At 36.2% G+C, this 18993-nt stretch overlaps 10 protein-coding genes across 10 annotated transcripts; 3 read left to right on the top strand and 7 right to left on the bottom strand.

Annotated features, from left to right (window-relative positions):
- The first annotated feature begins 167 nt into the window (after positions 1 to 167).
- B0P05DRAFT_283509 (protein-tyrosine phosphatase-like protein) lies at positions 168 to 1598 on the top strand. Its single transcript, XM_051573438.1, has 7 exons — positions 168 to 337; positions 392 to 476; positions 526 to 570; positions 618 to 942; positions 1005 to 1217; positions 1273 to 1362; positions 1410 to 1598. Exons 1-7 carry the CDS (start codon positions 259 to 261, stop codon positions 1587 to 1589), a joined length of 1017 nt encoding a protein of 338 aa, XP_051430532.1. The 5' UTR covers positions 168 to 258; the 3' UTR covers positions 1590 to 1598.
- A 9-nt stretch (positions 1599 to 1607) lies between these two features.
- On the bottom strand, positions 1608 to 4737 carry B0P05DRAFT_591296 (vacuolar protein sorting-associated protein 35; the record flags this gene model as incomplete). The annotated part of the gene is made up of 6 exons (XM_051582893.1): positions 1608 to 1856; positions 1908 to 2600; positions 2644 to 4066; positions 4119 to 4425; positions 4480 to 4576; positions 4630 to 4737. 6 exons carry the CDS (start codon positions 4735 to 4737, stop codon positions 1608 to 1610), a joined length of 2877 nt encoding a protein of 958 aa, XP_051430531.1.
- A 56-nt stretch (positions 4738 to 4793) lies between these two features.
- B0P05DRAFT_559928 (uncharacterized protein) lies at positions 4794 to 6126 on the bottom strand. The gene is made up of 4 exons (XM_051580322.1): positions 6044 to 6126; positions 5711 to 5969; positions 5288 to 5665; positions 4794 to 5245 (listed from the first exon to the last, which is right to left on the bottom strand). Exons 1-4 carry the CDS (start codon positions 6067 to 6069, stop codon positions 4856 to 4858), a joined length of 1053 nt encoding a protein of 350 aa, XP_051430530.1. The 5' UTR covers positions 6070 to 6126; the 3' UTR covers positions 4794 to 4855.
- Positions 6127 to 8841: 2715 nt separating this feature from the next.
- Positions 8842 to 9695, bottom strand: B0P05DRAFT_581625 (RmlC-like cupin domain-containing protein; the record flags this gene model as incomplete). Its single annotated transcript, XM_051582118.1, has 4 exons — positions 8842 to 9011; positions 9066 to 9286; positions 9338 to 9378; positions 9429 to 9695. 4 exons carry the CDS (start codon positions 9693 to 9695, stop codon positions 8842 to 8844), a joined length of 699 nt encoding a protein of 232 aa, XP_051430529.1.
- Positions 9696 to 10073: 378 nt separating this feature from the next.
- B0P05DRAFT_591294 (uncharacterized protein) lies at positions 10074 to 12301 on the bottom strand (the record flags this gene model as incomplete). The annotated part of the gene is made up of 10 exons (XM_051582892.1): positions 10074 to 10193; positions 10236 to 10415; positions 10464 to 10606; positions 10785 to 10797; positions 10843 to 11129; positions 11177 to 11722; positions 11773 to 11856; positions 11917 to 11984; positions 12029 to 12137; positions 12208 to 12301. 10 exons carry the CDS (start codon positions 12299 to 12301, stop codon positions 10074 to 10076), a joined length of 1644 nt encoding a protein of 547 aa, XP_051430528.1.
- Positions 12302 to 13088: 787 nt separating this feature from the next.
- B0P05DRAFT_459236 (uncharacterized protein) lies at positions 13089 to 13373 on the bottom strand (the record flags this gene model as incomplete). The annotated part of the gene is made up of 1 exon (XM_051573984.1): positions 13089 to 13373. A coding segment is annotated over one exon (285 nt), but the record flags the coding sequence as incomplete, so codon positions are not given.
- Positions 13374 to 13665: 292 nt separating this feature from the next.
- B0P05DRAFT_559891 (uncharacterized protein) lies at positions 13666 to 15307 on the top strand (the record flags this gene model as incomplete). The annotated part of the gene is made up of 2 exons (XM_051580321.1): positions 13666 to 14262; positions 14315 to 15307. 2 exons carry the CDS (start codon positions 13666 to 13668, stop codon positions 15275 to 15277), a joined length of 1560 nt encoding a protein of 519 aa, XP_051430526.1. The 3' UTR covers positions 15278 to 15307.
- A 254-nt stretch (positions 15308 to 15561) lies between these two features.
- B0P05DRAFT_559890 (domain found in IF2B/IF5-domain-containing protein) lies at positions 15562 to 16676 on the top strand. The gene is made up of 4 exons (XM_051580320.1): positions 15562 to 15631; positions 15694 to 15808; positions 15850 to 15929; positions 15974 to 16676. The coding sequence occupies exons 1-4, from the start codon at positions 15581 to 15583 to the stop codon at positions 16640 to 16642; spliced, it is 915 nt and encodes a 304-aa protein (XP_051430525.1). The 5' UTR covers positions 15562 to 15580; the 3' UTR covers positions 16643 to 16676.
- Positions 16668 to 17254, bottom strand: B0P05DRAFT_591291 (uncharacterized protein; the record flags this gene model as incomplete). The annotated part of the gene is made up of 3 exons (XM_051582891.1): positions 16668 to 16991; positions 17043 to 17133; positions 17184 to 17254. 3 exons carry the CDS (start codon positions 17252 to 17254, stop codon positions 16668 to 16670), a joined length of 486 nt encoding a protein of 161 aa, XP_051430524.1.
- A 238-nt stretch (positions 17255 to 17492) lies between these two features.
- Positions 17493 to 18436, bottom strand: B0P05DRAFT_591290 (tRNA intron endonuclease; the record flags this gene model as incomplete). The annotated part of the gene is made up of 3 exons (XM_051582890.1): positions 17493 to 17749; positions 17792 to 17930; positions 17981 to 18436. The coding sequence occupies 3 exons, from the start codon at positions 18434 to 18436 to the stop codon at positions 17493 to 17495; spliced, it is 852 nt and encodes a 283-aa protein (XP_051430523.1).
- Between the last annotated feature and the right edge of the window lie 557 nt (positions 18437 to 18993).

The raw sequence follows: 18993 nt of genomic DNA, 5'->3' as shown, positions 1-18993 counted from the left end.
TTGTATGTACTATTCTGATGCTGTGTAGTATATCAAATGTAACCACAGTGCCACACCACAAATTAAAGGCCAGCATAAACAAGTCAGAAAGATAAAGAGACCAATATCAGGCCATTGTTGATCTTGAACAAAATCTAGAAAGAAAATATGTAGCCTGATACAAACACACGAGGCGAAGCATTTCTATATACTTCTTTAAATACATATACGTTTTCATCTCTTTTTTTTTCCTTCTTTAAGAAAAAAAAAATAATAATTATGATTAGTTCAATACGCTCTCTTGTTTCTGAAAATAGGAAACGATATATTGATAGAGATGTTAACCTTGATTTAAGCTGTATGCCTTGTATTACAACCTTATTGTTTTTGCTGATCAACTTTTTTGTTTTAGACATCACGGACAGGATCATTGCAATGTCATACCCTTCTGGTGGATTAGAAGGTTTGTACCGAAACTCACTTGCTCAAGTCAAAAGGTAAGAAAGCATTGTCTTTTTGGCTGTTATTTACATGAATTCAAAATAGGTTTCTTGATACTAGACATTCAGGGCATTATAAAGTGTATAACTTGTAAGGCTATGTTGTATAAAAACATATCTAACACAGGGTCTACATAGGCGGCGTGAAAAGCAATATGATTTATCAAGATTTGAAAATGGTATAGAGATCTATAAACCATACAATTACTCATATGCCTTTATAGCTGCCAATTACCCCTTTCTAGATCATCAAGCACCTCCATTTCATGTTCTAGTTGAATTCTGTTCAGATGCAGCAGCATGGCTGCAAAGTGATCCAGATAATATTGCGGCCATTCATTGTAAAGCAGGCAAAGGAAGAACAGGCACAGTCATTGCTGCCTTAATGCTCCATACTGGACTAGCAAAAGATGCGACAGAAGCCATTCAAATCTATGGTGAAAAAAGAACACATAATATGAAGGTAATATCATTGACCAACTTATTCTATTGACTCTTTTTTTTTTTTTTTTTTGTTATCAACAGGGAATCACAATTCCAAGTCAGATTCGTTATGTTGAATATTATGACTTTATGTTAAAGCACGCAACTCTTTATGAATCAAATAAAGACAAGTCTATTCGCCTTGCTCAAGTTGTAGTGCATGATCTGCCAGAAAGCCTAAAGAACAATAAAGAATTTGTGCTACGTGTCCATCAAGAAGATGGGGTTTGTATCCATTATGAGAAATCAACCGAGGTATTAAATCATAGAAAAAAAAAAATGGCATGATAATTTAATTTTTAATTTCTAGAGCGAAATTGATCGAACACTTGATACGATTTTGATAAACACAATGTCAAATCAATGTTTCACAGGTGATTTTCAAGTTGCTTTTTTAAATGTAAGTGATAAAAAAATGCTTCATTATTTACTGACTGATATTATCAGACAAAGGGAAAGATTCTGTTTAGTTTCTGGTTAAATGCGACTTTTGTATATATCATGTCAAACAATGTAGTCTATCTAAAGAAAGAGGATATAGACATTGCTTACCATGACGAAGCATGTAAAGAGTTTAGGAGAGACTTTTCAGTAAATCTCACGTTTTCCAGAGAAGATTTGATGTAAATAATAAACCTATTTTTATTAAATATCACCAAGATCTAATTCATCATATTTGGGTCCTTGAGATTCAGTGCGTGCAGATTGTTCTTTTCTGTTCTGCAAGTGTAAGAGAGTAGCGCGGAAATGACGGCGAACATAGCCAGAAATAGGTCCTTCATGTTCTATAAGAGCAGAGGAAGTAGCAGTGGGAGGATGTTGATCAGGATTGTCCATATTGCCAAAGTTAGTGTTGATTAAATCAATCAAACCATTCAAATACTTGACAGTAACCTAATAGAAAGTCAATAACACAACAGCAACAAAAAGATATGTATCACTTACTGCATCATTGCCCTTTTCAAAATAATAGACATATCGATTAAGGATTTCAACAAACAACTCTACATTTGTAACAGGGTCCATACAGCTGTCAGCAATCTTCAATGCCTTTTGCAGACATTCAAGTGCACGTTTGCCATCTCTAAAAAGACCCTTTTCATTCTCAGGTACATCAGCTTCAACACGGTCAGTAGCCCACCAAAGATGAGAAGAAAGATAGACACCACGGCATTGATCAGGCTTCTTGAGCAACTTGGAACTGTGAAGTGCAGCCTTAGTGATCAATGTATCATAATTATCGACTGAGAACACACGAGTTTGTTGAAGTGCACCAATGATACAAGTAATGGCCTGGAATTGAGCGCGAGATTCAGAAATGGCTTCTTCATAAATAGTAAATGCTTCCACAAAAAACTCATAAGCAATTTCCTCAAATCCGCATTCATCTGCACTTTGACCTGCTAACAAAAACAAGTGAAGACAGTTGTCAGCTACTTCACATTTGTGATACAAAGTAGAAATGACTTGGTGAATGAAACGGAAGAGGGTAGATGTCTTCTTTTCCCATATTTCATCTTGTTCTTCAATGTATCTATAGCGTCGAGCGAGTTTAACAGCAGACACAATCAAAGGAGGGAAAGTATAACGAATACGATCACCACCATCACCGAATTGCTTTCTAGCGGCAGATAGTAGCTAATAGACGATGAATATTCAACCATGAGTCCATACAACTTACTAAGAATTGTGTATCTTCACTATTAGATCTAAACAAATGAATCATTCTAGCAAGTAAACCTTGCTTTTCGGCAAATTCTTCTTGTTCATAACTCAATGAGCCAGCTCTTTGTCTACCACCGTATGAGTTTTGAGAAGCAGCTGAAGCAGGCACAGGGGAATCCTTTTGGTCACGCAACAAGACATCACAGAGATCCAAAATACCATGTACATCTTCAGGGATATCGATCATAGTAGCATTCTTTAATACACTGTTGACAACGGCATAAGCAGTAGCTTGGCGTGTACCATAAGGTTGAAGAGCTAACAAGGGTTGATAGTTTGCCAAGGCCAATAGATACAAGACGGAGCTATAGTGTTGAATAGGGGCTAAAAGCAAGGCTAACAAGTTAGCCTCTGTAGCCTTGGAATGAAGATCAGGAGAATCAGAGTACTCAAGCACCTTGTCTTTAGCATAAGCAAGGATTTGATCAACATAGTCTAATTTTTCAGGGTAACAAGACAATGAAAGGTTGATCAAGGAGACAAGAAGGGCAGTCAAGTCTTGAATTGTTAAATCAGGACGAGCCTTGACAAGCTCAACAATTTGACCCCAAAAGACAATAAAGAGTTCAACATCTTGAGGAATACCACGGACTTTCTTAACATCTTCCTTTTCTTCTTCTTGTTCAGCAATATCACCTGTTTGAATGTCTTGCTTGTCTTCCAATTCAACTTCTTGTAATTTGTCTTCAATCTTTTCTTCGGCTTGTTCTTCTTGTTCAAGGATCGCACTGGTTTCATTCTCTTCCTCTTCTTTTTCTTCTTCTTCCTCTTCTTTCTTCTCTTCCTTTTCTTCGTCCTCTTCTTCTTCTTCTTTTGCCTTCTGTTCTTCTACCTCTTCCTGTTCTTCTTCTTCAGGTTGAAGTCCTTGAAGTTTTCTCTTCCTTTGATTAGCAATACGACGAATATTAGCTTCTCTTTGTTTCTTGGCTTCATTAGGCTCTTCTCCTTCTGCTTCACGAGTAGCAAAGGCAGCCAGACGATCAATCAAAGAAATAATAATTTGCTTCACATTTACTTTGGGATGTAATTGAGCAGTAGCAGACAAGAAGGGTTGAAGTGTACGAAGATGGAATTCATCAGGAAACACTTGAGTAATCACTTCCATCAAGTATTCTTGAGCAATCACATCACGACAACTAACAACTTGGTCCAAAATACCAGGAAGAATGTCTCTTTGGTATACTTTAAGATCAATATCATCCAATTGACTAAGACGAACAAGATTTGTGCCAACCAAGATACGCAATTCTTTACGTTCTGCTTCACGCTTCTCTCTATCACGAGAATGACCTTGATGTTGTAAGCGAACCCATAGTTTGTTCATTTCAGTGAAATTGGTCAAAATAAAGTTAATGGATTCAAATACATTGCCTTCAGGTCTATGTCACTTTAAGTCAATCTTTTTTTTTTTTTTTTTTTTAGTCTTCTTACCCATCTCCTTCACCTACAGGCAAATAATCACGCGTCATACTACTGAGATAGTACCGAAGAAATAAACCACGCACTGGGTGTTGAACACCTCGAGTCATTTCCATCATATCTCTCATAATTTCACGTACAGGTGCATCAGGCATACTCATATAAGCAGAACCCACTGTAATCATAAGATAAAGACGAGGTACAATGTTGCCGGCATATTGTACCAACTCATACAAATCAGCCAAATGATGACGACCAGCAGTATGAGCCTCGGTAAGGAAGGCAGTCAAGTGTCGCATAGCATCAAAGATAGACATATCTTTTTTTTTTTTTTCTTTATCAGCATCTGTATAAATAACTTGTGTTTACTTACAGAGTTCATAGTAGTTCTTGGGAGTCAAGGCAGACGTACGTAATTCAGCAAGCATGTTGGAACAATGCTTTAAACCGTCCATTAACTTGTTGTTTTCCTATAGATAACATTAGACTTTTCTTTTTCCCGGGAAAAAAGAAACACGCTTACCAAACATTTTTTCATAAGATGAGCTTGTACTTTGACTACATTTAATACTTCATCAAGAAGTTTAGCTTGATCCTCTATAGGAGCAGGACTCATTAGCGAGCTACTCATTATTACCAAAAAAAAAAAAGAAAGAGATAAAGAGAAAGCTGGAAATTAAATAATCATTTGATTGGATAGTGTAACACAATTGTGTCATAGACTTTATTCTCTTTTTTTATTTTTTTATTTATTTCTCTTCATGCTTGTCCTTCTTTTCCATGTCTTCCAATGCCTTTTGAATACGCTCATCATTCTTATCAACACCTGGTAAAGAACCCAAGACAGCAGACATCATTTCTTCATCTTCTTGATTATCATTCATAGACATGGCTAGTGCTCTTTGAAGTGCATCATCTTCATTTAAATCTTCCATATTCTCATCATCTTCTTCTTTTTGTGGGGCATCATTCATAGACATGGCTAAAGCTGCTTGAAGTTCAGCATCTTCTTCATTTGCGTGTGAGTCAACTGCCATGGAAGAAGAAGATTCAGCTTCTTTTGTATTACTACTGCCTGCATTTTTTGCTGCTTCTGCTTCTTGACGTGCTTTTTCTTCTTCAAGAGAGATACGCAAAGCCTGGATTGGGTTAAATCAATCAAATCAGGCTTGTATACTTACCAATGCAAGTTCAGGATCAAGACTAGGATCAATACCAAATTCAAAATCACCACCACTACTACCACCAAAGTTACCAGCAGCACCATCTTCGCCTGCAATAATAGGTGTAGAAATAAGCATATCGCTCAAAAGATGAGGTCCAGGTGGAATAGTGACAAGATGACTGTTATCACTGTTGTTGACATTGTTGATAAAGGCTTCCAATCGAGATGTGTTCTCGGTTTCTTGACCAAAATTGATCACATCAACGGCAACGTTGTTCTTTTTGAGCTTTTTAGCAAGTTTGACTAATGTCTTTTCATCAGCTTCAATAGGACTAGCTACAAACACAATGATTCTTTGACGTTGATTTCTGTTTTGTCTATGCTTTAAAGCGAGCTACAAATAAATGAATATAAACAAGCTCATAAGATAATGACATACTTGTGCAATTTGAACACTTGTCAAAAAGTTAGGCTTACCACCTGCTTTGACGGCATGCAAAGCACTGAGGATTTTGCCAACATCAGTAGTCAAAGTGACCAAGACTTCAGGTCCCTTTCCAGCTGCTGTCATGAGACCTACTGTATTTTCTGGATTGGATTGTGTTTTAGAGGAAAAGATAAGATTGACGGCTTCATTTTGAGCAACAAGACGTGTTGGTGAGTAATCACCATTACGCATCCACTCAGAATTATCAACACTATGTAAATGTAAGTACATTTTATACACAAATCTATGTGTATATATATATATATATTGAAGTTGAGTAATTACACAATCATTGAGGCTTCCATCACCATATTGCAAAAAGAAAAGAAAAGAAATAGAGTTGTATGTGTAAGAGAGAAAAGTAAAAAGGAATTTATTTGTACGCACACGCGTACAGCTTAGACTGCGTCATTTTCGGAGTTACAATATGAGAAAGAAGATGGAATGGTGTTAAAGCGTTGTTGGCTAACTTCCGCGAACGTCTACTCCTGACAGACAAAGTACCAAAAGAGGGAAACGCGCATCAGCATTGTCTTGAAGGGACGCACAGTAGACCTTTAGGGATTATTGGTAAAGGATTTCACAAACATTACCTGTGTTTCTCTTTGCCAACACTGATAGGTTTGTTGTGAGGAAAGAGCCAACAGAACTAAGCTTTAGCAATGAGGCTTATCCTCTGAATTCTACTACAAGGTTACTGATTTGATATGACTAGTACTATACACAAATCTGCTGTCTACTGTCTACTCCAAGGTGTCTGCTACAAAAGGTCTACTACAAAAAGTTTACTATTTACTGAGCAATGCTTGCTCTTTACTATTTAAAAACTCAATTAATACCACAAAACTACTGCCATTGCTTTACTGAAACAAAACTTTTTATGCATATACACATAGTTATGACACAGTAAATAAAAGTTGGCCCTCGTCTACAACAAACTAAAAGACTTTATCACTATTTAAACCATATTAAAAAGACTTGCCTTATCACAAAAAAAAAAGTTGCCAACTGTTTGAGTATAGTCATATATGTTATTATCCTTTAAGTCTCTGCTTCACTTGTTGAGAGCGATAGTATGCTTCCTTGCTTTACAGTTAGGACTCGGCTTTGACTAAATTTTATAATGATATTTTCAATATGTTACAACATTGCACTTTACTTTTTTAAATTAATGTCTGATTGCCAGTTTCTTTTCTTTTCTATCTTTTCTTCTTCTTTCTATAAGCTCGATAAAAACGCAATTGTTGGTATAGAGAAACTTTCAAGCTTAATATGCAAGAAATTTAATTCAAGCTCCGGGTCTTTTTGCATATAGTGCTCATCGTTTATGCTTTAGGGGACTTATGAAAATCATGCAATGTATATAAAAAGGCATGAAAGTGAGATCTATGTGGCTGTATGTATTGACAGATACCTCTATAATTGGTCTTTCAAATACAGTGTTGATGATACTGGCATGTCTTCAATAGGGGTAAAAAAAAACACTGTAGACTAGCGCAGATAAATTATTTCTACAGCTAAAATACTATCATTTCACATTTCTGGCAGGCCTGATGACATTTGAACATTGAACTATGTATCTAGAATGCAATAGCTATCGAAAAATTACTTTTGTAATGTTTTTTTGCGTTTGGAGGTACTTGAGGTCTCTCTGGACCTGCATTTTGATCAAACGTCAAGAAAATATCTGAAGATGCATCAAGATGAACTCTGGTCAACTTGGTGTCCCAAGTAAAGTGGTTTTTATTTTAATGCGTAAAACGCAGACATGTAGCAAAAACGCGCTAGTGACTAAGACTAGTTTTGAGATAACGCGTAAAATAGTATATATTGTTTTACACGCGTCGTGTACGTTTTTTATATGGCTTTTTTAAATCTAACATTCGGGGTATATTTGTCTAAGCTAGATAAGCATTTCTCACTATAGGTCGTTATAGAAAAAGTTGCTTGTGTGATGAGCTACAAGCCATTTTCTGTTTTTGATGTAAAAGTGTAAGGGTGTCATAAGGCATGTTGAGTCAAAAATGGCTTTCATGTTTGAATGATTCAAAATTACCTCTTGGTGGTTATTGATGCTAGAAAACATATCTTGTAGATTAGTAAAAGCTTGATCCGTTCTAAAACGAGCATGAATGTCTGTTTTTACTAGTAAAATAGAGCAATGTTCCTTTTCTTCATCCTCTTTTTTAGGTTTATTTAGCTGGTGATTGATATCTTTTGATTTGTCTTATAACTCTCCTAACCCTAAGCTAATTCATTTTCGATTGATTGTATCTGATTTTAGGGCATACAATGCATAAGCTATCTCTTATGTCTGTTGCCCTGAATTTCAGTAGGATTGACCTATAAATAGCCATTCAAATATTCATGCCAGCTCTTTGTTGGTTTGTAACTCTAAGATTTTGTATTTGAGGTGAACTGACTCTAATTTTGGGCATTCTACAGCTCAAAATACATTAGTTTGACATTGTTAAGCCTTTTTTCTTCTAGTTCTCAAAGCCGGCTTGCGATGTCTAATTAAAAACAACTCATTTTATGGAAATTAGCATTTTGGAAGCTTTACTATTGAATGCATCCCTATAAAAGATGTATTTCGAGGATAACAAATAAAATGCTTACGAAACAAAATTGTAACTGCAGAAAAGAAGCAAATAAAAGTCCAATGTGTTAATTAGTTGATTTTGGTTTAATATTCACCGAAACAGCACTGTTACTGAAGTATTGGATATATCTTAAGGTATACGAGGATTCTTTGATTTATCAGATAAAGAATGTGGTAATACTTTCTCCCGCCTCATCACTGAATTCTTTTTGGCAAAGGGACTTTAAAAAAAGTACGAGCAATTGTGTAACGAAACACTCTATCCAATGAAATAAAAGAATGATCTCGCCATCTTCCTGATAGCTAAGTGGGTAGCAAAATGAAGCTATTGCAACTCCAAAAGAAAAAGGCAAAAGATATCTTCTTTTTCTCTCTTTCTTTTATTTCTCTTTCACACCTTCACCTTCTTACTTTTTTTTTTATAACATACATGCTTTATTGAAGATATATAAAAAAAAGGAGAGGAGGGGGGATAAATAGATTAAACACGATTTCCCCCGATAGAGTAGAATGAACAGACACCGCTGCTTCTAGCCCTACCAGTTTTTTCCTCAAATGTCTTACACATTTGATAAGGTGGTGTATACAAATGAAGAGAGACTGCTCCCTTTTCTTTGCTTGGATTAGAGATACGATGTAAACCTATTTTGTCTTGATGTTATGTTAGTGACTGATATTTTTATTTTTTTATTTTTAGTTTCTTACCATGTACATAAGTTACTTGATTTGGCTGGTAAATTGTATCTCTTGCGATGGCCAATGGTTGTCCATTGAGCTCATTTGTGTCATCAAGACTATTGGCTGTGATGTCTTGTTGAGGACATTCTTCGCTATCACCTGATTCTGGCCAACCAAACAGAGTTTCCTGTAATTCTCCGTCAAGTATTTTCATTACACAATGGGAGCCAGCATGGTCATGAATTGGACTATAGAGTTGAAACAAGATTTAGAACAAAACACACAAGAAAAATTCTCACCTTTTTTGGCCTCTGCTCCAAGCTAAGATCATCAAATTAAACTAGCAAAAAGTTAATATGACAACAATAACAATAACAACAACGAACGTACTTTGCCATTGCCATCATCAATCAGATTTCTTGTATAGGCTCTTGAATGGTCAAATAACGTATATTTACTCCAGTCAGCAGCATTTGAACTGTATTTCTCCATCAGTCGAATAATTTCATTCGCATCAATGCACTCAGAGTCAAGCCCATCATCACCTAGTACACGATGAATAGATTGGACAAGTGTATCCAATGTCATTTCTTTATTATCAACATTGGATTGAACAGCATAAGATTCAAGCAAAAGAGGTTCTTGAGGAGGAGACATTGAGAAAAGAAGATATTGAAAAGAGAAAAGAAAAAGAAAAAGAGGGTGTGGATGAACGGATTTATATAGACAACTTGTTGAATCAAATGCCGCTTTCACCGGAAACTACTCTATCTCTTTAGGAAGACGGGGGCTTAACATACACTCAGAAGAGGGGGGGGGCAGAGAGAGAGAGTATATCCCCCAAAAGATAGTGCGATTTTTCCCACCCTTATTTCTGCAACAAGAGACTTCTTTGTTTATTTGTGAGAAAATAAGCCTTATTTTAACAAACTAGAAGGATCCGTTATTTGTGAAATAATGTCCAATGTCAAACAAGAAAGCCTAAAATAAGGAGAAAATCAGATAAAGTGAAAAAGATAGCATTGTTTTTTTCTTTTACCATTCAATTTGGTCTGGTTGAATCATAGACTTAGCAGCCAGTTTAATTTCATCAAACCGTTGTTCAATTCTTTGTTTATAGCTAATAAACGGAACACCTTGTCGATTAATGCATTGCTAATTTAGTCAGTACAGATAAAATACATCCTATATACATACATAGAGTAAAGCTAATTGATAAGCAAGGTAATCATGTTGAGTTAAACTCAAACTATGATAGAGTCGAGAGGCAGTCACATACAGTTGGTCAAGATAAGCAAGTGCATCATGTTTTGTGCGTTCCTGAGATATATCAAGCTGTATTCCTGCTTGCAATTTCATAGCAGTTTCTTGGAGTTGCTGTTTTACGTGTTTAAATCCTAGGCAAGCAACTTATTTTATTCTTACTTTGATCATAGTCTCTTGTCCTTTTCCTTTCATTTTCCAGTATTCTATCTTGGCCAATACCAACTGAAGATCATTTTGCAGCCTAAGTTTATCCTGTTCCTCTTGTTTCTTTAAAATAAATGGCTCATTTAAGCGTATTTGCACTAGTGAACAATAAGATAATGTCATGAAAACAAAGGAATACCTGGAATAATAACAGGCTTTGTTATTGTTCTTATAGGTGTAGTATTCATGTATATATATAAAAGAAAAAGAGAATATATCACATGATGGTTTATTTTCTTCTTTTGTCTCTATTTACATTAGATACGCCAGCATTACTTCCAGATCGTTTCTATTCAGTCTATAAATACAACATGTCAACTATATAATTACTTACTCTTGCAGTGGGTGTACCATCTCTTCCTTTCTGTATCTTCACTTTATGTTCAGCTTCTGTCTTGTCAACCACTTTTTTCAATTCAAGTAGATTCAAGATTGAATTCTGTAGGTTTTCAAACTTTTGACATATCTGACTTGTGGGCATAATAGGACGAGGACCAATGCCTAATTCTTCCAAGATTTTAATGACCTTGGGTTGCATTGTTGGCTTCACAATAGGCAATTTCTGACTTCGGACATAAACACCAGGCGTAAGTTTTTCTTTCTTAGGTTCATGAACTTCGGCTAAGGACATACTGGGTAAGAAACAAATAGTAGTATGGTTCACATACCTGTCTTTTTCTTTTTCTTTAAATCACTTGATCCACCTGCTGTTCCTCCTGTGATGCCAATACCACCAGGAGAAGAACTCAAAATACCACCAGGACTAGCATTTAAAGGTGTATTAGGTGTAGAGGGCATTTGTTGAATTTGTTCTAATTGCAGCGAGTTTAACAGACTCTCTCTTTCACGTGATAATCTTGCTTCATTCAAGGCAATGCGCTTTGCTTCAACAAACAGAGCCTCTTCTTCTTCTACTTGTTCTTTGGTACGGTTGAACAGCATGATCAATGCATTCTTTCTCTCTACTTCTTTTAATTTATCAAATGCGTATTGTTGAGCCAATGTTTGTCTATCAGATACATAATCGCCTGAAATAGGTCCTTTGCCTTGAAGAATCAATTTTCGGTAGACAGAGTAATATCGATCTTTCAAGTCTTCCATTGTTCTTGGTTTAGATTCAAATTGATAACGATCCTCGATAACTGGGAATCGTAGGTCATATTTACGGCATAAATCAAACAAGTAATCTGTTTCTTCTTTACTCCAGTCTGTGTCTATGTACTTGTGTTAATTTTCTACTATGGCGAGTCATAAATACTCAAACCTGTAAGGTACTTTTCATAGTCTTCGTCTGAGTATTCAAGTATATCAATCACTTTATTAAACTTGGCAAAAGGATAATCTGTAGCTAGAGATAAATCACTTGTTTCATGCTTTGTTGCTTACTTGCCTTGATTATCTGCTTCACTTGCTTTAACCCAATGCGTTAATACAAGATCATCTACTCTTGCAGGGTTTATAAACGGTTGCTGTTTCCTAGCGTGATATCAATATAATCATGGGTATTCATGAGGTCATACCATGGTGTTGCTTTCTTTTTAGTCTGGTATTTTGCTTTGAATGTTGGCTTAACAAATGCTACAGGTGGTGTGCCTCCAATAAGCGAGTATAGTTCCCTACTGATGCCATCTGTAATACATTAATATATATATATATATATACACATATACAACGTATTGGTTATTCATTCATGTCTCACCTGGTCTCTTTTCAGCAACAGGTTTTGCTTTTTTAGGGGCTGGTTCTGTAGGCTGGTTGATCTGTAAAATGTCGCGAATATCTGAACTGCTCATGAGTGTATCTTAAAGCGGAAAGAAAGAGAGGCAAAAAGAGAAAGAGAAAATGAAAAGAGTAGTCACGCTTGTGATCCAACAATAGCCTTACTATACAACAAGGAGTCCATTCCATTGAGCTTGATTGATAATAAACTTGGCTTTGGTAAAACAGTGTTTCGATACTTGTCATAGAAAATTACAATCTCTCACAGAAAAAGAAATATAGTTTGCCCTTACACTATGCCTTTTTCCATTTGACCCCTTCTTGATAAACTAGATACTCAAATTTAGCCTGAATAATCTAGTTGCTTATTTCCAAGCTTTTTTAATTTAGTTTCAGGAGCAGTTGATATTAGAACTGATATGTGATTTTGAACTCAATGAAAACGAGATATTGTTTAGACTGCCTATAGCCTTGAAAGCATGATAGGATAGGAGAAAGAGGATTCTAAATACCGAATAAAGCAATGACGGGTGACAATAAATCAATACGAATGACTATCTTTTCATACTCCTTGCTATAAACAATGCTTATCAATGCAAAATGTGAGATGTTTAGAACAGCAATGAATTTCTAAATAAATTAGCTGTTATATTCTCTGAAAATAGCCTGCAATGTTCTGTCAAGTTCAAACAAAGATACAAAGTTCATTTAAGCCATAGAAAAAAGAACTACGTGATTCTTAGAGACATGTTGTCACTTACCATCCATATTGATAGTAGCAGAACTGTCATCAATCTTATGCACTCTTCGGTTTAGGAATTGTTTGAAATGGGAAAATGCGGGAAACGTTCTACCGAACAATATTGCCAGAGCTGACAATCGGTCACGAAACATAGTTGCCTTCTTGTTCCTTACAGAAATACAGTCCTTATTCAAGCCATAGAAAGTACATTCCACTGTTCTTGTTGCCTTCTCGGTTCTGTTAACTGGGTGGACTGATTTCTGGAAAGAAAAGACACAGGTCTGGGACGTATTATACTTGTTTGTGATGCATGCAATACTTGTGCTCCCGAGTAGTTTCTGCTTCCATTTTCCTCCATATCGTCTATGCCCTTTTATCTTTGAGCCTTGATCTCCAACAAATAAACAAGCCTTTGACTTTTTAGGACCTATTCAAAATGACACAATTAATACCAATCACACGCTATCATGAATAGTTATTACCTTTTTTTGTACGAACTTCTTCTCTTGACTACATATCTTTTTAGGTGGACACGGGTATTCTGCAGTTTATTCCCTCTGATAGCATTGGCTCTTTTAATAGAAGCATAAATCCAACCCTCTCTTATTGTTGGTGATACCCTCTGAGTGACTGCGGTTATTTTTTGTGTATTTATTGACATTCAACAATGCTGCTTTCTCTTTTTCGTCTTCTTCTATGACAAATACACGAACCTTAAAAAAAGATACATGCCATAAATATAATAATATACCCTCTGAAATTATACTGAGTATATTATCTCAGTTGGATTCGAGTCAAGACTTACTTTGTTGTGCTCAAGTGTGCAAGTTATGGAGTTATTTTGCTGTAGAACTACTTTGGTATAAACCGAACTTGGATAGTCGAAAAGACCCTTCTACTTGGAATTCATTCTTTAGTATTCTTCAAGCGGGAACAACTACTTTTCCTTATGCTTCATTTATTCGACGCATCAATCTATCTCCTCTTTCGTCCATGATAGAAGATTTGCATGTCATGGCACTGCGGTATTGCAAAAGATTAGAAAGACTCACACTAGCAGGCTGCTCTAAACTCACGGATATTGGACTATGCACACTCATAGATGAAATTGGTACCATGTTGATCTCGATTGATTTTAGCGATGTAAATCAAATCACGGACAAGACGATATTCAAGACAGCTTCTTGTTGTCCTAATCTACAAGGAATCAACTTGAGTATGTCTAGGCCGCAGACAGGCATTACAGACTCAAGTATGACAGCCTTAGCTCGTCAATGCGTCCATCTAAAAAGGGTATGTGCATACATAAATACATTGTGTCAATCTAGCTCAATCAATAGCATAGGTCAAACTAAGCAAATGCATCAATATCACCAGTGAATCAGTCACATCACTCTCGCAGTATTGTTCTCGGCTGTTTGAGATTGATTTGACCAACTGCAATATAGATGATTTGGTCTTGATCTCCCTTTTCGACTCTAGTCAAGAGTTGCGAGAATTGCGACTAGGACAACCAGAGATAGCAGAAACAAAAATCACAGAAAGAGCCTTTATGGAGGCTAATATCACCCAGGAAAACTGCTATCAACAATTACGATTTGTGGATTTGACGAATATTTCAAGCATCAATGATCAATTTATCAGCACACTTGTAAATGCTGCACCTAGAATACGCAGCCTTGTGCTGAATAAATGCCCTCGAATCACGGATGAAGGTGCCTTGTCTATAGCCAAACTGGGTCGATTTCTTCGTTTTCTTCATCTAGGCCATTGTTCTCGTTTGACAGATAGATCAATTGCATCATTGGCCATGGAATGCAATCGAATTCGATACCTTGATTTGGCTTGCTGTACTCAAGTGACAGATGCATCCATTATTCAGATTGCTAAAAACCTATCTAAATTGAAGCGTATTGGACTTGTCAAATGTGGAAATCTGACCGATCTTTCTTTAGAGGCTTTGGTGCATTATCATGCAGCTAATTATAACTGTTTAGAGCGTGTCCATTTAAGTTACTGCATCCAATTAAGCACAAAAGGAGTGGCTAAACTATTAAATGTCTGTCACCAATTAAATCACCTTAGTTTGACCAATGTACCTGCATTTCTTAGAGAAGATTTGCAAGCCTATTGTCGCACACCCCCTAAAGCATTGACCGACACTCAAAGACGTGTCTTTTGTGTCTATAGTGGCAAGAATATACAAGATTTGAGTAGCCATCTTAATTTATTGTATTCACATGATATGACAGTGTTATTTCCTCTTCAATATCCATTAGAAATAATGCAAGAAGAAAGTATTACATAATAAAGGAATTTGTTTTTTTTTAGTCCCAAACCATTTGGGTGGCTTGTCACATCGGATGTCTATCCATTCTCTTAAGCTAAAATAAGTCCTGCTCTTGGACACTAGGTCATAAGCGGGTTCTAGTACCTACCCTAGTAGTCATAGTTGCCATGGCAACCAGACAGACCGAATGCATTCTATACAATGGCTTTTATTTTTCAAACATGTCTTCCAAAAAAGGAACAATGTGACGTAGACTTCAAGCTGGTTTAAATTTTTTCTTCTCAATTTTTTTTTCCATTTCTTCTCGCTCCTTTTGCACTCATGTCCGATAACGAGAAAGAACCTGTTCAAGACCAATTCGATGATGAAGAAGTAATTGATAACTTTTTTTTTGTTAGAAATCAGTGGTTGACTGTTTTTTCTTCTTTCTATAGGTCGACTTTTCCAAGTTGAAAAAGAAGAAGAAGTCCAAGAAGAAGGTCGACTTTGAAGCTGAAGCCGAACCTGTTGAAGCAGCTACTGAAGAACCCGCTGAAGCCGAACAAAAAGGTAAAGCAACTTACGTAGAGACGCGTTTGACGCTTTTATAGATGAAGCTGAAGAGGATCCTGAAGCCATGTTTGCTGATTTGAAAAAGAAAAAGAAGAAGAAGTCTAAGCCAGTTGAAGAGGTATTGATATCTCGGCTCTATCTATACTCATATTGCTATCATAGAATGCCCCTGAAGGTGAGGCTGCAGCTGGTAATGATGAAGATTTAGACTTTGGTGCACTTAAGAAAAAGAAGAAGAAGAAGTCTATGGCACAATTTGAAGCTGATTTAGCAGATGAAAATGACGAACAAGATGAAGCTGCTGAAGCCACCAATAAAGAAGGCGGCGAAGAAGCATGGCTCAAGAGTGACAGAGATTACGCCTATGATGAACTCCTTGACCGTGTATTCAACATTTTGAGACAAAACAACCCTGAATTGGCAGGTGAAAAGAAGAAATACACAATTGTTCCTCCTTCCATTCATCGTGAAGGTAACAAGAAGACCATTTTTGCCAATGTGTCTGAAATCAGTAAACGTCTTCATCGTCCTGCTGATCATGTCATCCAATTCTTATTTGCTGAATTGGGTACTACTGGTTCCATTGACGGTGCTCAACGTTTGATTATCAAGGGTCGTTTCCAACAAAAGCAAATTGAAAACGTGTTACGTCGCTACATTGTTGAATATGTGACATGTAAGACTTGTAAGTCTCCCAACACTATTATGACCAAAGACAACAGATTGTACTTTGTTACTTGTGAACACTGTGGATCTACACGTTCTGTTTCTGCCATCAAGACTGGTTTCAAGGCACAAACCAAAGAAGATAGACGTGCGCTCAGAGCATAAATGGATCATAATAAAACAGAAAAATTTATTGACAAAGATCCTTTTGACTTAGAGACCTTTTGGGAACCCATTGACTTGTGTCTCCATCGTCATCCAAAAGAACCTGTCTAGCTTTGGTCTTTTTCTTTTTTTTGGGTATACTGGGAGTAGGAGATAAGGTCTTGGCTGCAATAGACATGTCTTTTTCTTGCTCAATTTTACGTATACTGTCTACTTGAGATAGGTATTCTAGTTTGAGTGATTTGAGTTTGTTGGCTCTTTCCTGAAGTTGCTTTGATCTGCCTGAAAGCATAGACATATTTGCTTTTAATGAGAGTAGCTTAGTATGATAAAGACCTACTTTATCCATCTATTCAAGGTTTAGTCTTTTTTTTTTTATTAGTATTATGGTTCACCTTACATTGGCTTTCATGCCTCCTAATTCTGCCTCTGTCAATTTTGAGCTTGATTCAGCTTTTGTTATTGTCTCAAGTAACTCTTGTTGTGCTCGACTAAGAAACAAAGGAGTAAATAAACGTACTTCTGCTCACTTGCCACCTACCTTAACTCTAACAGTTGAGACTGTAATTGAGTAATGGTTGAGTTGATGCCTTGAACATAGATGTCTGCCATAAGAAAAAATAATAGGAGAGAGAGAGAGAGAAAAAGGAAGTAAAAAAAAAAAAAAAAACAGTCCATAAAAATCGCTTTCTTTCATGTACAAACAATCTGGTCCAAGTCTATCAAACTGGCCTATAAAGCCGGAAAAGAATAACAAGCCTACCGATGCAAAGAACCCGAATGTCAAATGCACTCTCTCACAAGACAAAAAAGAAAACGAGAAAGAAACAAAAGAACAATAAACTGTATTTTATTCTCTATTCCTTTGTGGCGACCAACGTTCATAAGTCACTTGCTTGATGCTGTACTCATTCAGCTGTAAATGACTTGTAATTGTAGTTGGGATAGTAACATGACATAGTACCAGCGTCTTTTTGACTTGATTACTGACACGATTAAGGCGAAGTAGCCATTGCCAACTTTTTTGTTCTTCTTTGTCTGTATAAACAGGCATGATCACTACTGCATAGTCTGCATGTCTAAAGGATGGTCCTCTCTGATATAAAACTAGATGTTGTTAATCTCTTGTCCAAAGCCTATCAGTCTTACCAAAATCAACTCCAAATTTTGAGCCATTCTTGGGCACCCAACCAAGACTTCGATAGTAATGATAGGCTGCATATTTGAAATGAAAGGATGAGTCTGCCTTACAAAATGTGTGCCAACAGTCTTGGATAGATAAGGGTGTCTACAAAAAGTATAAATAAAACGGTATTATGTTGTCTTCCTTTAATTTACCTGTTTACTATCTTGGATGGTCAGTGCATTGAGCCCATACACAAGAAAAAAGGCTTCATATAAATCAAGCTGAAATTTCTCTACATCTTGATGTAACGTAAAATCAAGCAATTTGAGAACAGAAGATGTACTATGGTCTATGTTATGTTGTTGGCGTCTTTTCTTTCGTCTCTCGGTCGTTATATCTTCTAAGCTATTCGAGTTTTGCTTTAGGGTACGTGTAAACCATGTAGCTTGACTTCTAGAGAGACTTCCTTTACCAAATGATCCAGCATGGTATAATTGTGTGATGGAGGTTTGATCATGGATCCATACAAATCTCCCAAATCCCATAAAAGTACCTTTGTGTATTGGTGGAGCAGTCTTTATACTGTAGTAAATATGAAGAATATAGCTCAAAAAACGCTTATAAAGTGTATCAGCACAATAGACTTGGACAGGCAGTGTTTGACTCATTAAAAAAAAGAAAATATAAATTCAGTAGTCTCAATGGATCGTCCTCCTTTAACCCCTCTCCCCTTTTTTTCAAATCAAAAAAGCGGCAAAATGCATTATGTTCAGCTACATAAGAAACAAACAAATATTATAAAATAGGAGACACACTTTTATGATGTAAATTAAAAGGGTAATGACTACTCTCTAATGATCGAGTACTACTCCTTCAAAATTTAAAAGGAAGAAAATAAATAATAAATAATAAAAAAAAGACAGCACTATCTAAAGTATAAATCAAATTAAACAAAACTATGGCTTGAACATGTTGAAAAAAAAAAAGAGAAAACAAAACTATACTTCACTCATAAAAAGGTATGTATTCAATGTCAGAACGCTTGTTCTCTGACGTTTCATTTGCATGAAAAAGGGTGGCGAATCGCTAGGGGAAGGAACAAAATAAATATCTTTCTTTTTTTAGGAGTCTTCTAAATCGACAGAAGCAAGCCACGATATGTCCTTATAAGACATCGTCTTATGGAAAAAAAAATGACTAAAAAGACTAATGTGCTCCTAAACTT

The sequence above is a fragment of the Gilbertella persicaria genome (assembly GCF_025201335.1).
Source record: "Gilbertella persicaria strain CBS 190.32 chromosome Unknown B0P05scaffold_56, whole genome shotgun sequence".
NCBI classification, from domain to species: domain Eukaryota; kingdom Fungi; phylum Mucoromycota; class Mucoromycetes; order Mucorales; family Choanephoraceae; genus Gilbertella; species Gilbertella persicaria.
This window is presented reverse-complemented; position numbering and strand designations above follow the sequence as displayed.